Source organism: Macrosteles quadrilineatus, unplaced genomic scaffold (genome assembly GCF_028750875.1).
Source record: "Macrosteles quadrilineatus isolate MER2022 unplaced genomic scaffold, UCM_ALF_1.0 Scaffold_128__1_contigs__length_305072, whole genome shotgun sequence".
NCBI lineage: Eukaryota > Metazoa > Arthropoda > Insecta > Hemiptera > Cicadellidae > Macrosteles > Macrosteles quadrilineatus.
In genome coordinates this window covers 150,399-168,124 of record NW_026542721.1, presented here as the reverse complement: position 1 = coordinate 168,124, position 17,726 = coordinate 150,399, and the positions used below count along the sequence as shown (strand labels likewise).

At 33.3% G+C, this 17,726-nt stretch overlaps 1 protein-coding gene across 1 annotated transcript in view; it reads right to left on the bottom strand.

Moving 5' to 3' along the window:
- Nucleotides 1–380: 380 nt before the first annotated feature.
- LOC128982133 (H2.0-like homeobox protein) overlaps nucleotides 381–17,726 on the bottom strand; it is a 32,372-nt gene continuing 15,026 nt past the window's right edge. The window contains exons 2-4 of the mRNA XM_054401182.1: nucleotides 3,727–3,888; nucleotides 2,893–3,092; nucleotides 381–527 (exon numbers count right to left, since the gene is read on the bottom strand). Coding sequence (XP_054257157.1) covers nucleotides 381–527; nucleotides 2,893–3,092; nucleotides 3,727–3,888 — 509 coding nt within the window. The remainder of the gene's footprint in view (nucleotides 528–2,892; nucleotides 3,093–3,726; nucleotides 3,889–17,726) is intronic.

Below are 17,726 nucleotides of genomic sequence, written 5' to 3'. Positions count from 1 at the left end.
GGTAGTCATAAGCATTGAGATGATGATAAGAGTACATGCTGTTGTGTCATAACATTTCCATTCTACATTATCTAATTTTCTGTAAAAACCGAGCAATAAGGGAAATGATATTGGTTTTTGAGTTGTTTTCTACCAGCAATTTTAATTCTAACCCAACTAAAGTCAAACCTGATGGTTATCATGAGATTTCCTCCACATACAGTAATTTAATTTCATGTTATTATCAACTGTCACTGTGCATGAAATTATAAGGAAATCTGTCGTTTTTAGGTGTTCAACCCAAGATTAGTTTAATTATTGAAAAATAGTTGTGTACAAAAAGCATTGGGTAGCAGTAAACTTTGAGATCAGTATTAATATTTACAAAAACATATATACATTTATTTGTTTCGCTCATGCACATTGGACGAAAAAGAAGGTGAAGTGTAACTTTCTTGGGACTCGGAAGAAGCGAAGTTCCCAGAATGGAACTTAAGCTCTTTGCTGTGTCTCCACTTCATTCTGCGATTCTGAAACCACACTTTGACCTGAAACAGATAGGTAAAGCATCCAGTTTAACACGTTAGCTACCACAAAAGTACTTAATTTGTCATTCATATGGACCAGTGACGCACATATGGGACGGCCTCTTTCTACCGATGAATTGCCGTCCCATATATGCGATGGCTGGTCACATAGACTGGTAAAATAGACTGACGTTGCAAATTTGCGTCGGTGTACCAATGCTATTTAAATAATCATATCTTCATAATGGTATGTTTTAAGGCCCTGAATTTTTTGCAATGGTCTACTAGAGATGTCTGCCACATATGTGCGTCACTTGGTTTGTGGATATGATGGTTAGTGAGGTCGTATGATCTTTGGTAAAACTATTTTTACATTGCTATATCACTGGCCCATGATCTGCGTGTACTGTGAACCTAGGGACACCCGGTCTAGATGTGTAACATTAAAATGTATATCTCCGTCTGTGACAATGACTGCAGCGTCGCATATATGTGGCGATCAGTAGCAAACATGTTAAAATAAATGATGATTTTTAGTGAATTAACCTATTGGGAAGTAGCTATTAGCGTTGGTGGCATGCCTAACTACCTAAACCTGGAGCCAATATACTTTTTAAATGTTTATGTCCCCTGAGGCCAAAAACACTATTTGTTACAATTTTTATATAGAATTATGCATACAGGGTTGTGTCCAAAAAGTCCCAGGTTGGTTACATATTTTGTGAAATATTTAAAATGGAGCTACAAAACTTTGCAAAAAGCTACTGGATATAAAAATCTATATTCACAAATTCAGTGATCACCCTACTTCCTCAGGGGAACGCTAGGAGTCAGAAGAATATCTAAAATGTAAGGATAGTTTGATGTGCATATTGAATAAAAGGTCTTTATTAGTAGAATACAATGGCACAAATTTGAGCACAAACAGATTATCTAGTAAAAAATGGCAGCCATTTAAATACTTCTTGAATCTGCCATTTTGAATCTTTGAACGATTGCCATTTTTTAATCAGTTGTTATTTTGAACTAAAATTTGCAGCATTGTATTCTACTAATAAAAGGAGGTAGCGGATCACTGAATATGTGATAAAATTGATTTTTATGTCTGGAAACTTTGTGCAAAGTTTTGTAGCTCTATTTTCAATACAGACCCGGAACTTTTTGTACACCCTGTATATACTACCTCCGAAAATGCGATGACTTGAGTAATTTTTATCCGATTTTGATGAAATTTGGCTTGAAGTTGTTCCTTACTCATTACACCAACCAATGTTATGGTTCTGATTGTATTGTTGTGTTGTTGGTTGTGATTGGTTGTAGCTATTTCCTTAGCTGGCTGTTAATAAGCAAGATACCATAATATTAGTTGCAACTAAGACCTAAACTCAACTTTTTTTTAAACACATCAAAACAATTATATTAAAATAAGCCTTTAATTAGACATTTTGTTTTAAGCATTCAAGTCATACATTCACAAAAGATTTGTACAAGGAAAAGCAGCAAGGAGCTATTAATAAGAGTATTCACTGTCAGCCCTACGTCTTCTAAGCCGCTTGACTTTCTTCTGGCGCGGCTGCTTGGCCTTCTGGGTAGTTGCTAGATCAACAAATGGCTTCTTGTCACCATCACTAAGTGACCTCCAAGCTACAGCAGCTTCTCTTATCATTTCTTTTGGACTGAACTCTCCCAGGTGAGTATTGCGGAAAGCTTGCACAAAGTTAATGTAAGGCATCCTCGTAGGCTTGGGTACCAAGATGGTGATTTTCTTTGCACCAGAAGCTTTTCCTGACTGGTCCATGATAACTTATACAAAATTATTGCTAAAGTTGATCAATAGTGTAATTTAGAAAGATTTTAGATTTTTAAAGGCTCCTTGTGCAATGATGTTAATTTTCAAACTGAATATTTGGTTACTAAGGAAACTAACACTGTGTTTTATTCCACCTATATAAAAAACTATACAATTTGAGCCACATAAGCTGAGTTAGAGCTTGATTCTCTTGTTCTGGGGACAAAGGTTTAAATCCCACCAATGACTGATGTCTTCTAGCAATGTGATAATGTGGAACCCACCACAAGCTCAAGTGAGGAGTATGTTCTTTGTATTAGATAAGATTAATAAAACACAGAAAATTAAAATATGAGTGAAGGATGAGTGTTGAAAGGATTATATGATAGCTTTGTTACTGGTTCTATAATCTATAATCTGGTTCAAAATCTGTTAATTTATTGAAATCCCTTATCAAGGACAGCTGGATCCAGTTACGAATGCATGACAGATTCATCCCTTCTGTTCTTTTTCTACTAACTTAACCCTTCTACTGCTACGTATGGATTCAGGTGTTACGGTAGTGACCGTCAGACTAACTTATCAACTATACGCTACCTGAGCATCAGTGAGCCCCAGGGTGGCTGCTAGTTGTCGTCTGTCAGGTTTGGTGATGTACTTCTGCAGTTGGAACCTCTTCTCCAGCCCCTTCCTCTGCAGATTGGAGAACACCGCCCGGGACCAGGACCTCTTGCGCTTGCCTCCAGAGTTGCTGGCAGCTAGCGGACTCCTCTCTGGTGCTTCACTCTCCAGAATCACTGGACAACCCAGGTCGTCAGGTTATTGAAATAACAATAGGATGTTGTGGAGGGATTCAGTAAGACACCCAAACACTTCCTGTTGAAATTTATTTGTTTTTGATGTGCTAAGTTTTAATTTATATTTGTTTTTTCACAATATGATGGTTAGTTGACAGGGACATATCAGTTGAGGCAGGAGGGCCACTTTAATTAATGGGTCCTCAAGAGGTCTTAGGTTTGTTGGGGCCGTTGGCGTTGGGGACACAACGAAGAGACAAATTACCCAACAATTGTGAAGGGCACAATTATCTCTCATAGCCCCATGTCCCATCACATGCAATTGAATTGCAGGCCTAAGTTGAGGTGGTTTTTGCAAGAATATGCCCTTTCTGTTTGGAACAACCAAAGAATTGATGTGGTAAAGAAAACCATGTTTATAGATGACTAGATGAGGCTGGCTCTGTTGCAAGATACATCATCATTTTCCTTGACCTAACAAAAAGTGCATGAGAGTGAACTACTTCAACAATATAGCTAATCCATTTACAAGTCCTCCTCAAACCGTTTACTGAAATGTCTAATTCATGGTACGGTAGTATATCTGTATCAATACCTTAGTTACTGTATGTATTGTGTGTGGTTGGTTACTCACGGTTAGTGTAAGGCCTGATGGGGCGAGGAGTATGCAGCAGAGTGGCTGGGTGGGGGTAGAAGGGTCTGAGGTAGTTCTGGGAGTCTCCACCTAGACGGCAGCACCGTAACAGTGAACTAACGCATTCTGAACATGGAGGCATGGAAGTAGTTGACCTCTCCTCTGGAACAAAAATTTATGCGAAGCTGGGATAAGAAAAAGTAATTTATTTACCAAAATATTATACAATCGCACAATGGAACATAATGTGAAGTAAAATTGATTTAAATTGTAAAACAAAGGATAGAAAATGTTAGTACATGTTGTGTGTTGTTCGGTGAGTCGGTGGCTCAGTTGGTAGCGTCACGGACTTCGGGCCCAAGGCAGCGATGTCGGGGTTCGGATCCTGATTGTCACTGCCAAAACATTTTATCAGTACAGTTCACCTTTGTACTGTACCGGCTCACCCCTTGCTTTGCTGGATACGTTTCACGCACAGATCTGTAGTCTATGTGGACAGGCAAATGCAAGGTTAAAAGAAGCCGCCAACCTCTTAAAAAAAAATTAAAGTAACAGTGGACTGTAACAATTATAATGTCGTTTTAATTGTTAATTGTTTAATTATTTAATAAGTATAAACAAAAAAAAAAATTTCATGTTGGGTCTTGATGTATTCCACCTTGACATTTTCTGCAGTTGGTTCAGATTTTCTTTGCACCATCGGTTCCAAAAATGCTGTAAGAGTTGTTGGACATGTTGCCATCGAGAAAGTCTATTTAATTTCTGATCTTTAATATTAGGTTCCGGAGCACTGGTGAAAGGAGTTCTAATTAAGAAATGAGCAGGTGATAAGGGCGGAAGGATATTTGGATCGCTGGATAAAAGTGTTAAAGGGCTTGAATTGATACAAGCTTCTATTTGTACTAATAAAGTGTACATTTCATTGAAAGTTAATTTTGTATTTTGTAACTTACTACTTGCTTTAGTTGGTATTTCACTAACACACTCCAGCTTCCCATAGCCCTCCGAAATTTGGTGAATGAGTGGGGATGAAACTCCAGGTGATCCCTTGTGCAGCTTGATAGTAATTGGCTGTTGTGATACTCTGAACACCACAAATATTTAAACTCTTGTAGTTCCTTGTCTGCACCAACAAATGTTTTTTCACCACACTATCATGTTTTTGGCTGTATTACATACGTTAATTGGTGGCCGAAAGTTAGGTTTTGCTGGCGATGCCAGCTGTCCATAATTTGGGGACCGAGCAGGTTTTTACAGGCCGGGGCCGCAAAATCAGCTGTCCGCTTACTTACTTAAAACATGAATGCATTTTAAATACATAATCAAAATCCATAGCATTTCAATAGAATTGTGTTATTGTCACCGTTGCCTAGCAACTATATATTTTTATTTTTGCTGATTCCTCAAATTATTTCTTCACATAACCTTAAAGTTGTAGTTGTGTTGACTATCAGTGTTCATTATTATTGTGGTGAATAGTGGTAATAGGGTATAGTGTGGTGAAAAATAGCGTTCGTACCACGGACCGAAATGGTTTTGCGGCTCTCGATCGATTTAAGTTCTCGACTTCGTCTCGAACTTAAAAACTATCTCGAGCCGGCAAAACCTCATTTTCGGCCCTAGGTACGAAATATACTATAGCATTATCCGAGTAAATTTTGTACCATATGGTTTACCTTTGCAAGATACAAACCGTATTAAGGCAGCAAGGAACGAATCTGTCGTTAAATCCTCAACTAGTTCATGATGAATGGCCTTTTGTAGTGAAACACACAAACAGAGAAACGTGTGCTTTTGTAACCTTAGTCCTTTTGTTGTAGCTTGCATATAAACAGGTCCAAAATAATCTAATCCACAATGGGAGAATAGTCTTGAAGGCTTGAAGGTTAAACTCTGTTTTGAGGTAGTTGACCCATTAGTTGATTGGTAGCCTTAAGTTTAGTCTTAAAGTATTTCAGGCATTTGTCAACCACTTCTAACTAAACTTCTACCATTTAATGGCCAATAAGTTTCTCGAAGAGAACTCAATAAACGTTGTGGTCCTGCATGAAGTACATGTGTAGATCTTCTGCACTTAACCATTTTAGGCTATGTTTGTGATCGAGAATAATTGGATGTTTATATCAACACTTAAAGTTGAATGTTTCAGTCGACCACCTACTCTGATCAGCTAGCCCTTGGTCATCAAGAAAAGGATTTAGCTGTAAGCTTGATTTATCAACATAATTGTTTTCCTTGAATGTTTTCAGTTCATGGGAGAATGAGATTGAGCTAGTTTTATAAGAGAAATTCTTCATTTATTTCTGAACATGTAAGGGAACCTATGAGACAATCTTTGGATTTTGGATTTTTATAAAACCTTAGACAATATGCTACAACATTGTAAAAGTTTCTGCAATGATGAATACTTGCTAAATATATCATGACCATGAACATGAAAAGAGACGGCTGTTACATTATTTGCTTTACGCAGCTCTAGGAGTGAGTTGACACTCGTATCAAGTCGAAGGTTTGAGCCTTCTTTCCAAAATCGATGTTCTCGAATTGATCCAAAGAACAACAGTTGAGTCAGGGTAATAATAAACATTATTGGCGTCAATGTTCATTGCTTTGATGAGAACTTGGGCTTATTGACTAAGTAGCAAAGCGCCACAAAGCTCCAATCTTGGAATTGAAGTCACCTTCAATGGAGAAACACGAGACTTTGATGAAATTAATGTCACATATTTGTTCCTCCTTTTACGTCTTGACACCTTAGATAATGTTGTTATTAAATATGTATTAACATAACATATGTTTTGAATGACACATTGAAAAATACAGCCTTTTAAGAAATAAATGTATACTAGTGTACCTGTTGCTCGAATTCGAGCAATTGCGAAGCATTACAGGCGTTATTTTAAAACGAATAACAGTCATAATTTCCGATGACTTTATAAGAGTCGACTCAAAGATTATGGAAATACTCAAGATGTACACAGCAGTTAGATATAATCAAAATCTTTTGTAAATATCTTATCTTTTTCCAAAAGCTGACCTTGTTTTTTTAGCGTTTTCTACAAATTTTCCCCACTCATAGCTGCATTAGGTTGTCTATAATAACGGTTATAAATGGAAAAAAAAAACATTATTTCTATTTCTTCTACTGTACTTTGTTGTGTTCTATGACTTTCCTGTTTCCATTGTATGCAAACGGCACTTTCAATTATTGCTCAAGAAATGTAGCACAGTGTTAATTCAGTTTTATTTTTAGTATATCAAATTGTCCATAATTTCTCTCTTTTTTCCATTGTAATTTTTAAAATGACACCAACCAAGTATCGTTTACTACAGATGCGGTACACCAAAGAATATCGTCTACGTGCAATCTCCTAGAAGTGGTAAAAAAGGCAGAAACCAACCCATACAATAGATATAAGTTAACGCCATAAGAAATCATTTTAAGAGTTACTGTGATATTAGGATTTTCCACTGATTTGGTAAAGAACATTATATTGCAAAACATAACACGATTCAGAAGAAAATCGATTTTAAAATCAGCAAAAACCATTGCAAATACTTCATTTTGACAAATTTAGTAAATCAAAATTTAAATATTAACAGCTGTTTCATTCAAAAGTAGCTTGATTGACAGTTCACCTGGCCCTGACCGAGTGTTAATCAGAACTTTAAAGACAATCTTACAAATATTATGTTGAAATTTAATTTAGTCCCAGAAAGTTTTAGAGAAGCAAAAACTATTTTAATATATAAAGGGAATGATCCCGCTGATCCTGCTAATTGGTGACCAATTTCAGTCTGTTCAACTCTTAGAAGATTGATAGAGAGAGTGCTGGAGAAAAGAACAAGAAATTACATAGAACTTAATGTCAACCAAAGAGGGTTTGTAGCTCAACCTGGAGCCTTCATAAACCTAGCCCTGGTCAATGGTTGTTTACAAGATGCAAAAACGAATAAAAAAGACTGTATGATTGCTATGTTAGATGTTTCAAAGGCATTTGATTTTATTGGTCACGCACATTTAAAAAGATGTCTCCAATCAACAGAAATGCCTTCAATATTAAAAAACTTATTAATAAATTTAATACAAGATAACTATACAAGAATTAGGATTAAAAATACCAAATCTGAAAAAAAATTTATTGAAAAGAGGTGTTTTTCAAGGGTCTCCCCTTTCTCCAATCTTTTTTAATGTAGCTATAAATGATATCTTAAATACTATTTCAGAAAAAAAAGTATCTAACAAATTTGGATATAACATTAATTCTAATTTAGACAATATTAGCATCGCTGCCTTTGCAGATGACATAGTGTTTTTCTCTAACACAGAAAAATCAATGTCTAAATTGATTAGGACAACAAAAGAACTACTTTCTCAAATTGACCTTGATATTAATATAAATAAATCAAAAATAATTAATATTAAGAAAGGCAAACTTGTTGAAGAGGACAACTACATTGAAAATGAACAAAATGTTATTAAATTCAATACTCTAAAACTTGGGGAAAAAATTAAATATCTTGGTGTAAATGTTGAAAATGAAATAGTTTTTGATAGGTGTGAAGTTATACAAAACTTTCAAAAAGATCTAGAAAGATTAGTTGGAACTAATGTTTTAAGTCCAAAATCAGAAATTGAATATCATAAATCAGTACCTCTGGCCTAGACTAACATATGTTTTGCAAGTAACACCAAACGAATTAATAAGTATTACATTTCTTGAGGACATCGATAAAATTATTAGAAGTGCAGTAAAATAAATTCTCACTCTACCAAGTGACACACCCAATTCATTCTTATATTCCCCTAAAAGATTCAAAGGTCTGGGAATAATTCGAGCAAAATGTTCTATACAGCATATAAACATGTGTGTAATTAAAAAAAACGTACAAAATAGCCATGTAAACGAGCTAATAAACATCCCCCAAAGAATTACCATGTCACTTCAAAAACTTCAAATAGAAATTGATGATATTTTTACACATGATTTTGAATTTAAAGTGAAAATAAGAATTGGTTTAAATTTGAGATCAAAATTACAGTTGAAAGAATTTGAACTTTGGTCTAAATTACCATGTAAAGGTAAAGGAATAGAATTATTCAAAGAAGTGCCTAGTAGCAACACATGGACATATTTAAAAAATTGCCTTACTACAGGAGAATGGATCACTTCATTAAAAATGATATCTGGTGTTGTACCAGTACGCAGCGTACCAGGGCGAAGCCAGGATGGAACCCTTTGCAGACATTGCAAGGAGCCTGAAACCCTTCCGCATGTCCTTGGATCTTGTCCCTTTGGTGCCTTACTGCGTAATGCAAGACACCATGCTGTAAGAGCAATGATCGCAGAAGAACTACGAAAGAAAGGCTGGCAAGTAGTAGAAGAAATACATTGCATCGAAGATGGTGGATCGAACAGAAGATTGGACATTTTAATTTATGATACAAAATCTAAAAAGTGGAATTGTAATTGATCTAACTATAAGGTTCGTAACATCAACAAATCAACCCCTAGAAGTAGATGAAGAAAAGAGGAAAATTTATAGTAAATGTGAAACTTATTTAAGAAACAAATATAATCTAAATTCTATATCAGTAATTGGCATAATGATTGGTGCATAATGATTGGACTATTACAAAATTTTTGACGAATTTAAAAAAAATATATAATCTTCCATCAAAATTAAAAAATGAAATAGTCATAAAAGTGTTAAAGAATCATGTAAAATAATTCAAAATCATTTATATGGACAACGTTATTAATCTATGTTACATGTTATTTATATCGTACATTTAAGTTTTTTTTTTACTGTGTCTAATAGGCAAAGTTTTTTAGTAAACTCAGTTTTCAAAATAAATAATAATAAATGTATGCTTATGGTCGTAATGTAAACACATCTGAAGAGGGAACTTTAAAGGCCTCTGGGGCAGAGCCCCAAGGGAATTCACCACGTTTCTCTTTTGATGGCTCATCTACAGACTAAAACCTTTCTTTAGAGACCCCTATCAAGTTTCTACACCCAGCCCTTCTCTGTAATTAGCTGTGACAGAACCCCGTTTTTCCTCCATAAGAATAACATGGGATTGGTATTTGAAGGCCACTGGGGCAGAGCCCCAAGGGAATTTACCAGTTTCTCTTTTGATGGCTCATCTACAGACCAAGACCTTTCTTTAGAGACCCCTACCGAGTTTTTACACCCAGCCGTTCTCTCAAATTAGCTGTCACAAAGAAAAACAGTTCCAAATTAATACATACAAGAACACATACATATAGGTATATTATGTGTTTTTACACACATAAAAACTACTATATTTCAATTAATTGCTCCCTACGAACAATCTTCTTCTGCGTATGGGGAGAGTTTTCATAGTAACTCACTTCATTACACAAGCGGTCCAACTAGTGTTCTCTAGGTAAAAGTAACTGAAGAGTATAAAATTTAATTCTTAATGGTTACAACCAAATATAATTTTTTTTTTATGTTGATGTTTAATGATTACACACACAGACATACTGCCAAAAGGCAGTGTTCCCGCACTATAAAAAAGACTATATACACCCCCTGAAATTAGAGAGAAGTAGTTAATCAAACTTCTCTAACCGGACACAAAGAAAACTTTAATCTAATTATCATTTTTTACAATTAAACTTGATTTCCACCAGCAGTGCCTTGAAATCAATACTTGAACATAATATCATTGACTATTAATTGGATACATAAGTTGTTGTATTAATAGTCAAAGATAATATGTGACAATATACAATTCAACTATACTAGGTAAAACCCTTCAAAATCGACGGTTACTGTTGATGTTTCAAGCTAAATCGTTTAATTATTTGATCAATGATAAATAACTCCATTTTTGAAACAATTTGAGTTGTTCGTGATTCAGCAGCGTGCTTAAGGTACGCCTGATCTTAGTAATCAATAACTAAAAAGAAATCTGGCATTTCACTGAAGGGTGTAGATCAAAACCTATAGGATAACGTAATTAGAAATGAGTACCCTAAATATATCTAAATCTAAATTCCATATCCAAGAAATAATCAAATTTATGTTTTTTTATGGAGTAATAAAGTATCTTGAACTCAACTGATTCAAACTATCAATATCAATTGTGTTCTATGAGTAGGCCTATTTTAAGACCAAGACATATAAAATAACTAAAATAAAAAAGGAGCTACGTACCATTAAGTTAAAAATATAGAGAACAAAAGACTGGTTTGTTTTCGTTCTTTTGACATGTCAAAAGCATTTGACACTGTTAATCACAGCATATTAAAAAACAAATTACAATTTTATGGTTTTCAAGACAATTCAATTAAACTTATCAATTCGTATTTAAAAAATAGAGAACAATTTGTTAGTTTCAAAAATGAGCTATCTCTAGGAAAAAATATAGACGTTGGTGTTCCTCAGGGTTCATCTTTAGGGCCACTACTGTTTAATATCTACATCAATGATCTGCCATACAATTTGTTAGGTGAAAATACTAATAGTTTTCTTTACGCTGATGACCTAGGCTTGAATGTTTGTTCTGAATCTAGAGATCAAATTAATCGCATCCTGCAAATTGCTACAGATCTGATTTATCAGTGGTTTAATGCAAATAGATTATGCCTAAATCTAAATAAATTGCAAGATTTGGAAATTTGTTTCTCAAATAGACAGCCCCTATTTAATGAGATAAAACCTTTAAAATTTCTTGGAATTAATTTAAATTCAAAACTAGAATCGAAGGATCACATTGACATAACCGCAACCAAGCTGTCGAAAGGTGTATACTGTTTATGAAGATTAAAAGGTTGTGTAACACAAGATGTTATGATAACAGTGTATTATGCACAGATACATAGTTTATTGAGTTATGGAATTTTGGCGTGAGGTTTCCAATCATATTCCAAAAAGTTATTTAAATTGCAAAAAAGGGCGATAAGGCTTGTAAGTGGTGTACGCTCTAGAACTCACTGTAAACCTATATTTAAACATTTCCAAATTTTAACTTTACCTGCAATATATATTCTTCAAGTTTTGTTGTGTGTAAAAAATCATTTGGAATTTTTTCAGAAAATTCAAATAAACATAATTATGAAACCAGATTTAAAGACAACTTACAAAATACTCAAAGAGTCAAACAAACATTCAATACATGGCAGATAAATTGTTTAATAATTTATCAGTGGAGTCTCGGGAGTTGTCATTGAACACTTTCAAATCAAAAATGAAAACATATTTAATACAAAAATGTCCATATGATTGGAGGATTTTTTTACATGTCAAAATATTTCTATTTAATTGTGCCTGTATTTTATATGTATATATATAATTTTTTTATTGTACTGTCTTATTATATTGATTGATTACATGTAACTATTCATTTGCTGTATTTAATAACAGCACTATGTATTTTGTGACTACTGTCAATGCATTGTGAAATGTCTACAACAATAAATTGATTTGATTGATTACAGATAAGTCTTAAAATAATATATAGATTAACCACGGTGGAAGGAAAATACATAGGTGTGCTATTCCCGTGGTATGCTGACGTTACTCAGATTGCAAACACCATTTTACCATTTAGTCGAGTCAATCCGTACGAGAACCCTAAAAAAATTGCTTTAAATTGTTTTATTGGTTATTTTGACTTAGAATTATGTGTATTTTCCAGGAAAAAAAGTCTAATGAAATCGGAGTCTCGGAAGTCCAAAATTCAAGATGGCGTCCAATATTTTGGTCAAATGTGTCCGTTAGCACAATAACTCAAGCAAAAATGATCCGAATTCGATGAAATTTGGTACAAACATGTAAACATACATTTATTTGAACGAGTTCGCGAACCAGCATGATCGGACCATGGGAACAGGGGTTTATGGGGGGTTTTATGGGGTAAAAATTGGTTTTCCCCATTTTTGACCCTAAAATCGTAAAATTTAGCAATTTATTTTGAAACCATTTTAGGGCTCAGAAAAAAAAACAATTTAGTACAATGAAGCGTTGTCATGGGCCTAATACCTAGTTACGGAGAAAATTAAAAAAAAAAAATTAAATTTAAAATTCTTATGTTATTTTTACGGAGAATAAGAAAACTTGTTGTAGTTAGCCTGCATATGAATATATTTTTATCAAATTTGGAAAATGCATTTGTTTTATACTAAACTATTTAACATTTTACTAAAAACTCTTTTTTACCCTTCCCTGTCACAGCAAACCGAAGTACTAGTTAAAGTAGTGATATTTAAATAGGGAATAAATGTGATATTTTAATGTGATATTTTAGTGTAAATTCAATCAGGCAAATTGAAATTCGCTTAGGGTGCAGGTTTGCTGCGGCGGGGGTATTTTAATTTATGACTATTTTTTGCTTGAAAAATGCAATAATAGGTCTTAAAATAAAGATCACAAGCTTGCTAAAATTCAACATACATATTTTATTTACTTAAATAAATATCTATAAATTTTTAGCCCGAAAGGATTTTTTGAGATAAGAATAGGCTTGTATTAATAGGGAATCTGAGCTATCATAAAGCCACATTTCAGCCCAATCGGACCAGTAGTTAATGCGTGATTGAACTTCAAACAAACAAACTGTCACATTTATAATATTAGTAAGAGTATAATATAGTAACACTTTCTTGTGGTTAGTAGTAGAGCATCATACAAATAATAATTCATAATTTTCATCATGTTATACACTCAATGTTTTGATCACTTTACGAACTGTCACATTGTTCTCCAAGCTGGTAAAGTCCACAAGCTGTAGTACAAGGTAACCCATACTTTGTTGCAGGAGCATTGCAAATTCTTGCAGCTAGTAGAGTAGTTGCAGTGAACAAATCTTAAAAGAATCTCTGGTGCGGCACTTTGGGTCATCGAATCGTTTTTATTGTTTATTTTTTCCAGCAGAGCATCTCAACATGGTTTTTTTACATTAATTGAAAAAACTCTTTAAATGAATAATAGTTCTTTTCTTTTTTTAGAAGTTGATTCACTAGATTTATGAAATAATTTTGGTTTATTTTACTTTTTAATTTGGTAGGAAAATGATTCAAAAATTTTGATCTCTTGAAGGTTTCCTTTTTTTAGTTTTTCATAGAAGCTGAGATTGATAAATTTATATAAATGTTATTTCTAGTTTCATATGAATGGACAAACCGTGTGCACGTTTCCATTCGTTATGTTGTGTTATTGATTAAATCTTTAGTTTACAATTGTATTTCATTGACACATCAGGAGCAACTAATATACGACTCCAACGGAAGGAAAACCAAGATATAAAAAAGAAACACTGTTAATTTTAAGTAACATAAAATTGATAATTTTAAAAACATATTTCGAATATTTGTCTTTTTATATATGGTTTTTATTGTAGTCTAAATTAGGGGCTATGGCCCCTACAGGCCACTAGTTATAGTACATATTTATTGATAAGACAGTCAAAATGTGTAGTTTTGAAAATTGATTTTTTACAGTTATCGTTTGTCTAAGTAAGTATAGCATGATTCTTATAGCATTTTTAGAGTTTCAGAACTGAATCTAAATTTTTTGGGCGTTCCTCCATAGATTGCCAGACCATAAGACAAAATATTTTTATTTTAGAATGTCCAGGTTACATTAGTGACACTGACCTAAAAACATATAACCCTGAAGAAAGTTGTTGTATTATGATTTGTGTATATTTAAGATTTGTCTAGGTTAAGCCCAAAAATTGAGTATGCTTAAGATCTATTTTTTAAGGGGTAAAAATGGGATTTTCCCATTTTTCACTGTAAAAAGTTGCAATTCATTTCCAAACCATTTTGAAGAGATCATAAAAACAAATAATTTCGTATTCAGAAGCGTTGTTGTATGCCTAACGGTCACGGAGAAAATAAAAAAGTGTACATTTAAAATGACCATGTTATTCTTATGGAGAATAAATAAAGTGTTAAAACTTGCTTGTCTATGGAAATATTTTAGCGAAATTTGAAAATTTTGGCCATATTGAAAAACCCGATTTCCGATACTCCGATTTTATTAGACTTTTAGTACATTGTTACACATACTTATTGGAAATGTAAACCATCAAAAAATCTTTTAAATCAATTTTTTTAAGGTTAAGGGGGTTTATTTCATATCTTGACTAGACTAAATTTGATCTAAATAACTGTAAACATGAACAACAATACGATTGGAATCATATGAAGTCAAAAAACATCTGATTAACAGCAGGATTGCCAAAATAAACCTGTACACATGATACATATAATTTTTTTTATAAACTACTTGTGAACTATTACAAAATAAAAGAATTGAATGAGCGTAAAAATAAGTACTGAAACAAATTCTATTACTTGACCCAACACAGAATTCGCTTATGACAAATATGTGTGTGTTTGTATCTGTGGAGACGATACAGGCCACGATGAATTATTATCCAAGCGTACGAATTAACAATCAAGATATGGTAATTTTCAGAATTTCCATAAGAATTACATAGTTTTTTTATAACTATCCCACCACCACGTAAAATAATTTAATGATTAAAATGCTAAATTGCATATATTTTTTTAGGATTTACAACATGGGTATAGCACAGACTAGAGATAAAATGTTTTGTTCCCTATAGTGACCAATATTGAAATAAGTTATTTACTACTAACAACTTGAGACAGATTTTTACCTATTTTCTACCTCATACAACACGTTTACTGTATATTATTTATCTTAAATCATGAATAGTTTATAGATAATACAGTTTCAAAGGTTTGTACCAAATTCGGTCTAAATTGGAGGTTCAGAAGAAAATTTACAGGGAAAATAGTAAGGTTTATTATTTTTTCAAATTTTTGGACGGCATATTGGAAAAATCCAATTTCCGAGACTCCGATTTTATTAGACTTTTAGTATGTAATTTAACATACTTTTTGGAAATGAAAACCATCAAAAAACCTTTTAGAGCAATTTTTTTAAGGATAAGGGGTGTTTTTTCATATCTTGACTAGACTAATTTAGAAAAAAAAACAATAACAATCAAATCAAATCAAAACAAATATATACTTTAGCAATACAATCAGCTGATTTTTTGTTTGCAATCTGGGTGACGTCAGCATATGACGGGAATTTAGCACACCTATGTATTTTCTTTCCACCATGTAGATTACCATTGTATTTTCCAACGCGAGTAGGCCTAAAATGGAATAAAATCACAGACAAATCGGAAGGTGTTCTTGGACCAAAGAGTGTCAGCTGATCAAAGATCGATAAACATCCTAGTCGATAACATTCGATCGATACTAATGTGTTGATCTCAAAGAGGTTTCGATTCGGTTGTTTGTACCGACGGTGGTGTTTTTGTTTACGGTTTACCTGGTAGCAGCAAACGGAGTGGATTGAACGACTCGGTCTCGCAGAGAAGTACCACAAAGAAGTGATAACAGGACATGATCAAAGGACTTTGGATCCGAGCTCGGGTCTGGTCAATATCTAGCGATGCGTGAAACATTCGACTACACTATGGTGCAGTAGACATTCCATTCTCATCGTTTATGTTGCAGCTTTGACTTTTAAAAAAAGTACACTTCTTATCCAACAGTTAAATCGGTAAGCTTTGTGTCCGCTTACGTTTAAAAGCGCCGAAGTTGACAAAACGAGTATATCGTATATCTCACTGGTTCTTCAATCTTTAGTCGTAATACCAGAGACCTACGTTAGTTTATTAATTGGTTATTTATTCTGTTAAAATTAGTGAAATGACAATAAATAAATGTAAACATCAAACCGACGCATACAACGTGGACAAAATGTATATGAAAGTACGCTATTTACATTTTTTTGGCTGTTGATAATTTTAAAATAAAGGTGAACATAGTCCAATTTAACTATCAACGGAGTATATCTACTGCTTTCAATATCGTTTTCTTTTTTTATTCATCAAACTTGTTAATGTCAATGTGAAGAGGAAACCAATTTTAAACTATAGTATCATTTATGTAGTATACCTACTCCGATCTCGACAGTAACATATGCAGAATATCCATTAAGAATCTGCCTGCTAAGGTTTTGGCTTATTCCAGACCTGAAACTCCGTTAGGGCTCCCAAAGTTACCATGAGAATTTCATACAAATAATTTTATCAATATCAGTTTCTTCGGAAATAGTAGGAAAGATATATTGTTGACAAGCGCTTTGGTACTAAGTAACATTGAATTCGTCGTATTATTTTCACTTTACATTGTCACAAACATGATTTGGACAAATATGATAGAATATTTAGAAGGAAAATACCGAGAGTTTTTCTAATATGATGTAATTGATTGTACCAATAGTTTTATTTCCTGATATATTGTCTCTTTCTTTATTCTCTGATGAAAGTGCTTAAAAATAACAATAAGTAGTTTTACATTTCGCACATCGTAACTGTCAAAATTTATTCGAATTGGAAACACACACACTATATTTTACGATAATACAAGGGAATTTTAGTGGTTTTGAACCAGAAAGAGAAGTTATAATAGTTACATGTATCATAACTCAAAATTAAAAACAAGTCAAAACGAAGTGAAACGGACTTTCGCTATGCCTATAGCGTTACATCGCATTTCGATTGACTGTTATAGATAAACTTTTTAATCATCTTCTATCAAATTTAATATTTGCATGGCATTAATCAAGAAACATAAACTGCAAGAAATTAGGCTGTTTTGAATTGCCATTTTACCTGTTTTTTTTACCTTACTATAACATTGACCTGAGAATTTGCAAGTAAATTCCTCGACGTGATTGAAAAACTGAGAGCTGCTTTGGCGGGGGTTTCATGTTTGATCACGATTGTGTGTTAATATTACCTAAATTTTTCTCTCATTTTAATTTTAATTTTACAATAACGTCTTTACGCTTTGGTTGAAATACCAGAGGGCAAGCAGTAGATTATTTTATTTGACCGTTTTGTTTTAAATAAAAAGATTATATGAATATACAACTAATTTTTTGTTACAAATTTAACAGGTATTTTTACA